This window comes from Garra rufa, chromosome 22, assembly GCF_049309525.1.
Source record: "Garra rufa chromosome 22, GarRuf1.0, whole genome shotgun sequence".
NCBI lineage: Eukaryota > Metazoa > Chordata > Actinopteri > Cypriniformes > Cyprinidae > Garra > Garra rufa.
Window position 1 is genome coordinate 41,031,909 of NC_133382.1, and position 13,481 is coordinate 41,045,389.

At 27.8% G+C, this 13,481-nt stretch overlaps 1 protein-coding gene across 1 annotated transcript in view; it reads left to right on the top strand.

Annotated features, from left to right (window-relative positions):
- Nucleotides 1-12,785, top strand: part of LOC141297562 (calcium-activated potassium channel subunit alpha-1-like) — an 89,044-nt gene extending 76,259 nt beyond the window's left edge. Inside the window, exons 24-28 of the mRNA XM_073827978.1 lie at nucleotides 580-693; nucleotides 4,924-5,054; nucleotides 5,965-6,159; nucleotides 8,087-8,205; nucleotides 11,045-12,785. Coding sequence (XP_073684079.1) covers nucleotides 580-693; nucleotides 4,924-5,054; nucleotides 5,965-6,159; nucleotides 8,087-8,205; nucleotides 11,045-11,276 — 791 coding nt within the window. The 3' untranslated portion in view covers nucleotides 11,277-12,785. The remainder of the gene's footprint in view (nucleotides 1-579; nucleotides 694-4,923; nucleotides 5,055-5,964; nucleotides 6,160-8,086; nucleotides 8,206-11,044) is intronic.
- Nucleotides 12,786-13,481: the final 696 nt, after the last annotated feature.

The following is a 13,481-nucleotide window of genomic DNA, read 5'->3' on the forward strand; positions in this document are numbered from 1 at the left end:
AATTATTTGTAATTCAGACAATCCACTTTAAATACAATAAGTATCAGCTGTATGCAAAGTGACTAACATTTGATTTCTGACCGCTGAAAAGGTGTACAGTTTACTCATGGAGCCATATTTAGATTCCTATATCTCTGGGATTGAACCACATAGGACCTTAAAAATTAAGATACTAAAAGAAAAGTTTGTTAAGACCCAAAATCTAAAGGGACATCAAGATATCTTTTATACTTCTAAAGTTACAGACATGCAAACTAGAGAGAAAAAGCTTGAAAAGTGCTTTTTTCCATTTTTTGAATGGTCATCATTGGCATATAATGCAACAAAGATTGCTTAAGTCAACAGATTTTTCTAATAGAGCTACCAATCTCTGTGTAAAAGATCTGCCATCTTTCTAAAGTGATTTTTACCGCCCTGTAATTTGACTCTAAATCTCAGATGAACTTTTATTTTGATGCCTCTCTACAAAATAGTGCATTACTCAGTAAATAAACATCTGTAATGCTTGCCTTTCTTAAAAAAATATTAACAAAATCAAAAAGTTGAGCTGGGTTCACGTCGTTCTGTGTTGTGCTCCAGGTTTCACTCCTCCTGGAATGGATCGCTCATCTCCAGAAAACAGTCCCGTACATGGATTGGTGCGGCAGGCGTCCATAACCACTGGAGCAAACATTCCCATCATCACAGAGCTCGGTGAGACTCATATTACACTCACATTTAAGCACAAATTATTAGTTTTGTTCATCAAGGATGCATTAAATTGATCAAAACTGACAGTAAAGACATTTATTATGTCACAAAAGATTTCTGTTTCAAATAAATGCTGTTCTTCGGAACTTTTTATTCATCTGTAAATATGAAAAATAAAAACGGCTTTCACAAAAACATTGCGCAGCGCAACTAATAATCAGAAATGTTTCTTGAGCAGCAAATCAGCATGTTAGAATGATGTCTGAAGGATCATGTGACACTGAAATCTGTAATTATGCTGAAAATTCAGCTTTGATCACAGAAATAAATTACATATGAACAGATATTCGCATAGAAAACAGGTATTAGTATTTTAATAATATTTCACAATTTTTACTGTAATTTTGATCAAATAAAAAAAACAGCCTTGGTAAGCAGAAGAGACTTTTTTTCCAAAAAGACAAAAAAAATTGCTATCACTTTACAATAAAGTCCAATTAAAACACCTAATGTTACTTAAAGCAATATTTATTTTTGACAGTATTTATTAATCTTAAGTCATTGTTATTTTAGTTTACTTTAGCTACTATTATAGTTTAAGCAATATTTTGAATTTTCTCTTTTCATTTTTATTTTAGTTAGGTATTGTAATGTTTTTTTTTTTTAATATTTTTATTAATTTTATAATGTCTGTATAGTTTTTTGTTTAATTTAACAAAACTTAGTTTCAACGTTAAATATAAATATTATATTTAAATGTAAAAAAAAATCTACTAAATGAAAATGATAAATATTGGCTTGGCAACTAGCTGAAATAAAATAAGATTGGTTTATTCTTTATTTTATTTTAATTGGAAAATGACAAATATTGTCTTGGCAACTAGCTTAAATATAACATATTTTATTTTATTTTATTTTAATTAATTAATTTATGTATGTATTATTGAAAACTTTCATTACTTAAAATCAAATGTTATGTTTTTAGCTTGAGTGAACTATAATAACCGTGACATTACTTCATAAAAAATACAGCTGTTCATTATTGCTTCATGTTAGCTCAGGCCAATTAAATAATATTAACAAATATTTTTGATTTGAATTATTATTAGTTGCAAATGTTGAACTATTAAGCTGACAAAGTAACAAGTGGAACCTTATTATAAAAAAATCTACTGACTCAAAACATTTGTGACAATGGACCACAAAACAAGCTGTAAATAGCACAGGTATATTTGTAGCAATAGCCAAAAATACATTACTTTTATCGGTCAAAATAATCTATTTTTCTAGGATATTAATTAAATTTCCTAATATTATACATCAGTGGAAAGCTTATGTATAAAACTCAATTTCAAAAAATAAAATAAATAAAACTGGTTTAGTGGTCCAGGGTCACATTTAAGATGATAACAGTTGCTGAAAACAATTTTAAATTTTCTTTTTGAATAATTAAAAAAAATTATAGTAATTTAGATTTATATATATATATGTGTGTGTGTGTGTATGTGACCCTGGACCACAAACCCAGTCATAAGGTAAAATTTTACAAAACTGAGTTGTATACATCATATGCTAAATAAATAAGCTTTCTATTGATATATGGTTTGTTAGGATAGGACAATATTTGGTCGAGATACATCTATTTGAAAATCTGGAATCAAAGGGTGCAAAAAAATCAAAATACTGAGAAAATCACCTGTAAAGTTGTCCAAAATAAGTTCTTAACAATGCATATTACTAATCAAAAATTACATTTTGATACGTTTACAGTAGGAATTTTACAAAAAATCTTCATGGAACATGATCTTTACTTAATTTCCTAATGATTTTTGACATAAAAGAAAAATCAATAATTTTGACCCAAACAATGTATTTTTGGCTATTGCTACAAATATACCCCAGCGACTTAAGACTGGTTTTGTGGTCCAGGGTCACATATATATATATATATATATATATATATATATATATATATATATATATATATATATATATATATAAAATATTATTATTATTATTATTATTATTATTATTATTATTTTATTTTTTTATTTTTTTAAATAATTTTGAATTTTGGTTTATGGTTGCAAAATGCAAAACAACTAAAGGGTTGGTGCGGTGAAAGGTGGTTTTGGTAACTGGTTGTTTTATGCTGCTAGCTAAAACAGACAAGTTGCTGCCCCTGGTTTCTCTGAGCCAGGACAAGAGCAGCGGGAACAACATCCCAATGATAACTGAGCTGGGTAAGAGCGGCTGACAGGGGCGACTGTCTTCCTGTAGCTCTGTGGATGTTTCAGCTCTTCTTCTCTTCATGTCTGATGTTTTTCACTGTTGGCATGAGCGTTTCTGTAGCATGCTGTGAATCTCGTGTGAATCTCGTGTGCTTCTGTGTGGCCAGACGCTCTGATCTTTCCTGTCAAACCGATCGAATCTGTCATCTGTTTAGAAATGATCTGTCACTCCGTTACATGTTTCTGAGCGTCTCAGACAGGAAACACAAAAGCTCAGGGTCCGAAATGAACTTCCTGCCACTTAATCAACAATATCTCTGACAAAAAATAATTTTAACTGACCATTGTTTTTATTCATTAATATTTGGAATTCATTTTTAGTCATATATATATATCTTTTTTTTATTTAGTAATTTTGTTGTTTAATTTAACAGCATGTTCTGGCTATAAAAGATTTTTTCTGAACATGAAACTGAATTTTTGCTAATTTTTATTAATCAATACTTTAAATTCGTTTTTTAAAGTGTTTTATTTTTTTGTTTTAATTTTAGTATTCATTTTATTTATTTATGTTTTTAATAAAATTTATATTTTTGTAGTTTGTTTTGACAACATTTCCTGGCCATAAATGATTTTTACTGTCGTTTTTTTATTTATTCATTTTTTGAATTGGTATTTATTTTTATATTTCCATTTTAATATGAGTAATTTTGTTGTTTGTTTTGACAACATTTTCTGTCTAGAAATTATTTTAATTTATTTCAATTTTAAAATTGTTTTTTTTTTTTTTTATATATATTTTCTATTTTTGTTGTTTGTTTTGACAACATTTTCTGGCCAAATAATTTTACCTGACCATAAAATGGCATTTTGCATTGTGTTTTTATTTTTTTACAAAAAAAAAATAAATAAATAAATAAATATATATATATATATATATATATATATATATATATATATATATATATATATATATATATATATATATATATTTATATTTATATTTATATATTTATATTTATATTTATATTTATATATTTATTTTTATTTATTAATATTTTAAATTAGTTTTACTTTGAATATTTTTGTTGTTTGATTTTCTCAGTTTTATTACTTTAAATATTAAAGTAATTTAATTTAAAGTAGTTTTAATTTTTTGTTTGTTTTAGAAATCATAGTATTTTAGTTTGCAATCTTACAACTTTCACTTGCATAAAACAATTACTTGTGTTATTGTTCCTACCATTTGACTTCAAATAAATGTCTTAGTGAATTTACCAGCAACTTTAGTTTTATTTTTCCTTGTCAGTTTATAAGTTAATATATTTTTCACTTGATTTATTTGCCAAAGCGGTTTTTGATGTTGCCAAATGAAATTATTGTTTTAAAAGGAAAATTGGTCATAAAATATTTTTTATTTATTTAAAGCAACATAAAGGCACTGCAACACATTCTATAAATTCTATATTTTTTTTTTTTTTAGATTTATACATTTTCATAAAAATTATTTCATAATTGATTTAAATATGAATCTTTAGGATGCATTTTTTATTTTAACTTTTTGGGCATTTTACTTTTTAAGATTTCTATGTTTATGTTTTAATTTTTGTTTAAGTTTTAGTAATTTTTAAGTGTTTTTGTAATTTTTCTTAGTTTTTTTAATATGGCTTTATAGTTATTTTTTTATAATATTTTATTAAAATTTTAGTTTTAGTTATTTTTTTACATCCAGTTAAGCTTTCCCTGGAACCTAGCTAAAATAATTTATTTATTATTTTTCTAATTAAGTTCAAGTTTATTACATTTTAAGTTAAACATTCATTCATTATGTTATCATATACTATGTTTAAGATAAGTACAGTATATTAACCCAGCTTTTGGTACAAAAAAATGTTCATTTTAGACCCTGTGTTGACCTGTTATTTCCTGCAAATATTTTTAATAAAACTCCTCATTTAATGAAACACATTCCTAACAATCTGTGTGTGTTTTATGTCTGCAGTGAACGACTCAAACGTCCAGTTTCTGGACCAGGATGATGACGACGATCCCGACACGGAGCTGTACCTCACGCAGCCGTTCGCTTGTGGGACGGCGTTTGCCGTCAGCGTCCTGGATTCTTTAATGAGTGCTGTAAGTCAATGCAAACAAAGTGTTATTTATTAAAAAATATTTATTTTTGATAATTATTATTTTATTTCAGTTAGGTTTTCCTAACTGTTGTTAGTTACGTTTCGTTTCGTTTTTTTATTTATTTGGACATTTCATTTTTTTTTTTTTTTACATTTCTTTCTTTCTTTGCCTAATTGCCTTTATTTTTGTTAAATACAGCTCTTAATACAACATATATTACTGTTTAAACATGTATACAATATTTCTTACATTTAAACTCCATAAAAGAAAAATCAAAAATTTTGACCCATGCAATGTATTTTTGGCTATTGCTACAAATATACCCCAGCGACTTAAGACTGGTTTTGTGGTCCAGGGTCACATATGTAGATTTTTTTTCTGACCATGAAACTGCATTTTTTTTTATTTCATTATTTATTCATATTGTAAATTCCTCTTTTTATGTTTTATATTTTCTGTTTTAATTTGAGTAATTTTGTTGTTTTGACAACCTTTTTTTTTGGTCATAGATGATTTTTACTGTCCTTGAAATGCAATGCTGCAAGGCCAATATCTCGTTTAGGTGACTGACATTGCGTCTCTTTCATTTTTGCTTTTATATTTACCAAAGAAATGCCAGCGGCACTGAGAACTATTCCTGAAGAGAATGCAAAATATCCACGCTCATTACAACTGCTGTTGCGACTGTCCTGTCCCACAAAAAAACTACGCAAAAAATGTTTGGGTTAACATAAAATAATCATGAGCACATGTGCACACCATAAAAGCAACTGATGTAAGCTGGTTACTCAAGTTGGTCCAATGCAATGTGATTAGTTTGCCAAATCTGCAATTAAATGCTATTATTACAACTGAGGGCGATTTCGTAACTTTCTGTAACGCTCCTCTCCTCTGTCTGTCTCTCTCTCAGACATACTTCAATGACAACATTCTGACTCTGATCCGGACGCTGGTGACCGGCGGGGCCACACCGGAGCTGGAGGGTCTGCTTGCGGAGGAGAACGCGTTGCGTGGAGGATACAGCACACCGCAAACACTTGCTAATAGAGACCGCTGCCGCGTCGCACAGTTGGCGCTTTATGACGGACCCTTTGCTGATCTGGGGGTGAGACTGACATCTGTGGCTCCTTTATTTACTTAATGTTTAACCCTCTGCTGCTTGTCAAAAAAGGTATTTTTTATTTCAGTGAAACGAATATTTGGACCACAAAACCAGTTTTAAGCAGCACAGGTATATTTGTACACTGCAAAAAATGCTTTCCTTTGTTTTTCAGCCAAAATATCTACAAATTCTTAAATCAAGAAGGATTTTCTAGACGAGTTTTCAGAAAAAAAAGTCAGAATTAAGTGTTTTTTTGCTTTTTTTTTTGTTTCAAGCAAAAACTCACTTAATTTGACTTGATTTTATTTCTGAAAATTAAAAATATTTTTTACTTGTCTAGAAAATCCTTCTTGATTTAAGAATTTCTAGATATTTTGGTTGGAAACAAGACAAAAAATGTAAGTATGAAAAGCATGTTTTGCTTTGTAGCAATAGCCAAGTAAAGATCATGTTCCATGAAGATATTTAAAGGAGAAAGGAAAAGGATATTTTGTACATTTCCTACCGTAAATATAATAAATTCATTTCTGATTAGAAATATGCATTACTAAGAACTTCAGTTGGACGATTTTCTCAATATTTAGATTTTTTTGCACCATCAGATTCCAGATTTTCAAATAGTTGTATCTCGGCCAAATATTGTCCTGTCCCAACAAAGCTTATTTATTCAGCTTTCAGATGACACTTATGACTGGTTTTGTCAGGGTCACATTTTTATACAAGCCTGTTTCCGCCACTGAATAAAAAAATAAAAAAGGTAATTGCGACTTTTTATCTCACAATTCTAACTTTGTTTACATTTAGCAATTCTGACGTTTTTCTCAGAATTAAATCATATAAACTCACAATTCTGACTTTTTTTCTCAGAACTATGAGATATAAATGCAAAACTGCGAGAAATATTTTTTTCTCTCTCGCAATTGCGACTTTGTATCTTGCAATTGACTTTTTTTCTTAGAATTGTGAGGTGTAAACTTGCAATTGTGAGTTATAAAGTCCAGGTTTTTTTTTCTTTTTGGTAAGAACTTTGGCCATTTTTCACTGAAAAACTTTACAGACCAAAAAGTTAATAAACAGAAAAATATACAGTACAGACCAAAAGTTTGGACACACCTTCTCATTCAAATGAATGAGGTGTGTCCAAACTTTTGGTCTGTACTGTATATTTTTCTGTTTATTAAAGTTTTTACTCTACATTTGTGCAGTTTTCAGAGGGTAAGTGATATTTTTTAGATATATATAAATTAATAAATAAATATTTTTTAAATGGGTTTTTATACAAAAACTGCTTTTTTACGTAAAATTCACTTTATAAAAGACCCACATTTCTAACTTTAATTCATGGGGATAACATGGATAATTTCCCATGGTTTAGTGTAAGATTTTTGCCCATCTTTTGGAATACCCAGTTTTAAAAGTAAAAAAAAATACTTTTACCAGTAGGTGGCTGCAGAGCTCCACTATTTGCTATTTGACCACCTGAAAGATATTTTTTCACAAGTTTTTTCAGTTGAATTCATATCTACAGTACAGACCAAAAGTTTGGACACACCTGAATGAGAAGGTGTGTCCAAACTCTTTGGTCTGTACTGTAGGTTAAATGGTTCTGGAAAGAAATAGTCACAAAAATGACCACATTGAAACAAATAGGAAGTGATTTTATCTAGTGAAACCGTTTACTGCACCCAAACAAAATCTCACTGAGAGCTAATTTTTTTGCGATATCAAAAATCTATTTTTTTTTTCTGGACTGTATGATATGTATGTATGTTTTTTTTTTTTTTTTTTTAGTTTTATCGCAGTTTTAGAGTAAAACATGTTTGGAAAATTTATATTTTATTAAAAAAAAATGTTAAAAACTGTTTTAATCTATTATATTGGATATCTTCAAATCTGTACCACATTATAATGTTTATGTTTGTGTTTTCAGGATGGGGGCTGTTATGGTGATTTATTCTGTAAAGCATTGAAGACGTACAACATGCTGTGTTTTGGAATCTACCGATTAAGAGACGCACATCTGGGAGCACCCAGCCAGTGCACTAAACGGTGAGTCAACCAGCTTTACTAACTATACTCTTTTGAGGTCTTTTTCTGTATGGTTTGTTAGGACGGGACAATATTTGGCCGAGATACAACTATTTGAAAATATAGAAAATCACCTTTAAAGTTGTCCAAAAGAAGTTCTTAGCAATGCATATTACTAATCAAAAATTAAGTTTGCATATATTTATGGTAGGAAATTTCCTAAATATCTTCATGGAACATAATCTTTACTATATCTTAATGATTTTTGGCATAAAAGAAAAATCTATAAATTTGACTCATACAATGTATTTCTAGCTATTGCTGCTTATGACTGGGTTTGTGGTCCAGGGTTACATATTACATTTTCTGATCATATAAATTAGACTGAAAATTCTTCTGAATGAGTCTAAAAACTTGAACATTCAAATTCATTTTTAACAATTTGACTTTTTTGTTCGTTTTATTTTATTTTTTTTTGTCAAATATTAATTATTAAAAAAAAAACAATACAATATATTATATTTTATTTTATCTTATTTGATTTTCAAATACAAATTGTGCCAAGGAATGATTCTCAGTTTGTTTTTAAGAAAAACTGAAGTTAAAAAAAACAAATGTTTTTCTTAAAAACAAACTGAGAATCATTCCTTGGCACAATTTGTATTTTTAAAAAAAAATAAAATTAAATAAAATTAAATAAAATTAAAAAATATATTGTATTGTTTTTTTAAATAATTAATAAAAAATATTTGCCTCTTTTTTAAAAATGTAAAAAAAAATCAAGTGTGTCCAAACGTTTGACTGGTAGTGTATTTACAGTAGAAAATGTACAAAATATCTTCATGGAACATGATCTTTACTTAATATCCTAATGATTTTTGGCTTAATAGAAAAATGGATAATTTTGACCCATACAATGTATAGCTGGCTATTTCTACAAATATACCCGTTCTACTTAAGACTGGTTTTGTGCTCCAGATCGAGTTATTGAGTTTTTTTTCCTTTACTAGCTTGTTTGTAACATTTTTTGTTCACACTTTCCACATCAAATTAAACTCTTAACTTTCACCGTCCCCTCTGTGGGACGCCCAAGTTTACTTCACAATTTTACAAATAAATCCTAATCTAATCATGACAATATATATTAATTATTCCCCACAGCTATAAGACTTTATAATATATCACTGCAGTGACATACACATGCTGTGAGTATTGCTTGTTTTTGCTTTTGTGCAGTATTTTAAACCACGTGCAATATTTCAGATTATATGTATGTGCAATTATTTGTAGACTATGTGCAATATAGTTTTTTACAAAGAGTTTTATATTGTTTATATTATTATATTGTTATTTTGTTGATCCTATGGATCTTGTTAATTGTTGTCTTACAAATTGCTGCTGTTTCAAAGGAATTTCCCCAGTGTGGGATTAATAAAGTTAATCAACCAATCAATCAATTAATCAATATTGTTGGAAAGGTCTAAGGCTCCTAAATAAATATTTAAAAAAATGTTTGTGTTACAAATTATGTAGGAAAAATAATTGATTATTTTATAAAAGAGTGCCCCTCAAAAATGTACTTCATAACAGGAGTTCTGATCTTTAAAAATGTAAAAATTAAACTTTTAATACATTTTTTGTTTGTAAGTTGTAAGTTTTCCATTGTTGTATGGTTTGTTAGGACAGGACAATATTTGGTCAAGATACAACTGTTTGAAAATCTGGAATCTGAGGGTGCAAACAAAATCAAAATACTGAGAAAATTGCCTTTAAAGTTGTCCAAGTAAAGTTCTTAGCAATGCATATTACTAATCAAAAATTAAGTTTTGATATACACTACCAGTCAAAAGTTTGGACACACTTGACTTAATGTTTTTTTTTTTTAGTCAAATATTATTAAAAAAAACAATAAAATGATGTATTTTTGAACAATTTTTGCCGCAATTTAATCAGTTGCAGATAAAATAAGTGAACATTACTAGACCTATAAAAATACAAAACAAATACACAAAATATAAAAGTTCATGATGAATTAATATTAAATGTTTTATTAAGTATTTTAACAACTAATGATAGCAATGTACAGTGCATCCACGTCATTTATATATTTGATGCATTTGTTTTATATATTGTATATTTCTGGTATGTATTAATTTTTGTTTTGTAATTGATTGAATTTTTTTAGTGATTCCAAAAATCTATGAAAATGTTTGTTTTACATAAAAAAAAAAACTAAAATAAATCGTAAATTGCAAAAAAAATTATTGATGTTTATTTAAATTTTCACTTGTTTTTTTTATTTTAATTTTATTTTATTTTTAAATACAAATTGTGCCAAGGAATGATTCTCAGATTGTTTTTAAGAAAAACTGAAGTTAAGAATTTTTTTTTCTTAAAAACAAACTGAGAATCATTCCTTGGCACAATTTGTATTTAAAAAAAATAAATAAATAAATAAATAAAATAAAATAAAATAAAATAAAAATACATTGTATTGTTTTTTAAATAATTAATATTTAACAAAAAAAATAAAATAAAATAAATAAAATAAAAATTAAGTCAAGTGTGTCCAAACTTTTGACTGGTATTGTATTTACAGTAGGAAATGTACAAAATATCTTCATGGAACATGATCTTTACTTATGAAAATGGATAATTTTGACCCATACAATGTATAGTTGGCTATTTCTACAAATATACCCGAGCTACTTTAGACTGGTTTTGTGCTCCAGATCCAGTTATTGAGATTTTTCCTTTACTAGTTTGTTTGTAACAATTTTTTGTTCACACTTTCCACTTCAAATGAACTTCTTGTCAGATATTTACTTAGTGTTGTGTATGTTTGTGTTTCTCATGACAGATATGTGATTACAAACCCTCCGTACGACTTCGAGCTGGTGCCTACAGACCTGATCTTCTGCCTGATGCAATTCGACCACAACGCCGGCCAGACGCGCACCAACCTGTCCACCCACTCCAGCTACTGCCCCAACAAGAAGAGCCCGTCCGCCCACTCCATCCCCTCGTCCGCCCGACCGGGACGCAGCCGGAGCCGCGACCCGCGCGACAAACAGAAGTACGTTCCTCTGTAAGCGTCTGTGGCGTTGAGCTGTGCCTGCGCGCGCGTGCGAATGCGGACTCTTCCTCGCAAACGCAGATCCCGGACTTTATTTTTATACACGTTATCAAATGTTTACTTCGTACGCCATCTTTCGCATACTAGAAGTCGCATCTGTGTAAAGCACCGGCCAGAGTTTACACGACAAACCACGGTTTTGTTGCTGATCAGTACGTCTTACACGGGTAACACTGTGTTGGGTTCATGAATCAGTTTTTACCATTTTGCACTTTAACTGCACTTTAATCCTCCAGTTTGACAACCTGACGAACGCTCGTGTGCTTCATCATCGCATCACGCCTCATATTCCTGATAAAACACCGCTTCTGGCTCATCTTACCCACGCACAGTGGCTCCAAACGTCTGACGGCTTACATTTTTAGTTTAAAAATTACAGAAAATTTTTACTAGTCAGTGCATTTAAATTTATATATCAAAATGTAAATATAAACATTTATAATATTAATAAACTCATAAATAAATGGAGAAATTGTACATATTTAAACAGATATTTTTTGTATTTGTCAATTAAATATTACAAGTCAATAAAAATACTAAATATTCAATTAATCATATTAATAAATAATATTAATTACTAATAATAGATATAAATTGCAGTGAAAATTAAAAAAATAATCAAATTTTGAATTTATTTTAGGTTTTTTTAATAATGTAAAACCAACATTTCATAGGGTTCAGGAATAGAGAAAACTTGGCAGAATTCACTCAATAAAATAAAACAAAATAAATGAAAAATACATACTCAAACATACAAAAATATGCTCACAAATGCACCAGGTATAAAATATATGATGGATAAAGCTTACATTTTTTTAGTTAATAAAAAGTCATTAACACATGCATAAACACATTAAATAGTAAATTAATTATATTTAGAAATATTACATGTTCTGATGGTATAAACAGCAGTGAAATTTAACAAAATAAATGGACAATATAAAATATGCCAACAAATTAAACAAGATATAAAGGTCATGATGGATGAAGTGTACATTTTTTAGTTGATGTTTTGCATTTTCAGCTATCAAAAAAATACATTAGTCAATAAAGATATTATTATTATAATTGGATATATTAGATATAAATTATTAATGTTAATAAAGAATATTCGATTTTTGTATCATAAATTGAAGTGAAAATTTAAATTTTGCCATTTGTGATGTATTTTTGAACAATTTTTGCCGCAATTTAAGTTGCAGATAAAATAAGTGAACATTACTAGACCTATAAAAATACAAAACAAATACACAAAATATAAAAGTTCATGATGAATACATTGTGCACAAATGCAAAAATTGTGCATATTTTAATTGAATAAAATCAATATAATTTGATTAGAGACCTAGAAATATTAATTTAATATTAATAAAATATTAATAAAATTTATATTAAATGTTTTATTAAGTATTTTAAAAACTGATGATAGCAATGTACAGTGCACTTTATCCACGTCATTTATATATTTGATGCATTTGTTTTATATATTGTATATTTCTGTTATGTATTAATTTTTGTTTTGTAATTGATTGAATTTTTTAGTGATTCCAAAAATCTATAAAAATGTTTATTTTACATAAAAAAAAAAACTACAATTAATCGGAAATTGCAAAAAAAATTATTGATGTTTATTTAAATTTTCACTTAAATTGATGTAATATTCATATTAATTATTTACTATTTAATGCATTGATGCATGCTTTTTTTATTAACTAAAAATTTAAAATATTAATTCAAACGTATGCTTTATCCATCATGTCATTTAGTGAGCATATTTTGTATATTTTAGGTATGTACTTACAAAATGTTATAATAATGTAAGTTAGTAATAAGTACATTCTTAAAATATACAACATATGCTCACAAATGCACCAGGTATAAATGACATGATGGATAAAGCTTACATGTGAATTAACATTTTTAGTAAAAATGCATGCACAAATGCATTAAATAGTATATCATTAATATGAATAAATATCACATGCTCTTATCACATACATTTTTATTGAGAATTTAAATAAAATTTTCAATTTCTGATTTATTTTTAAATATTAAATAATAAATATAAGCAAGTATTTACAAATGCACTTGGCTTTAAAAAATTAGTTATCAATTTATTCAAAAAAATCATTAAATAATTAAAAAAAATAATAAAATAATT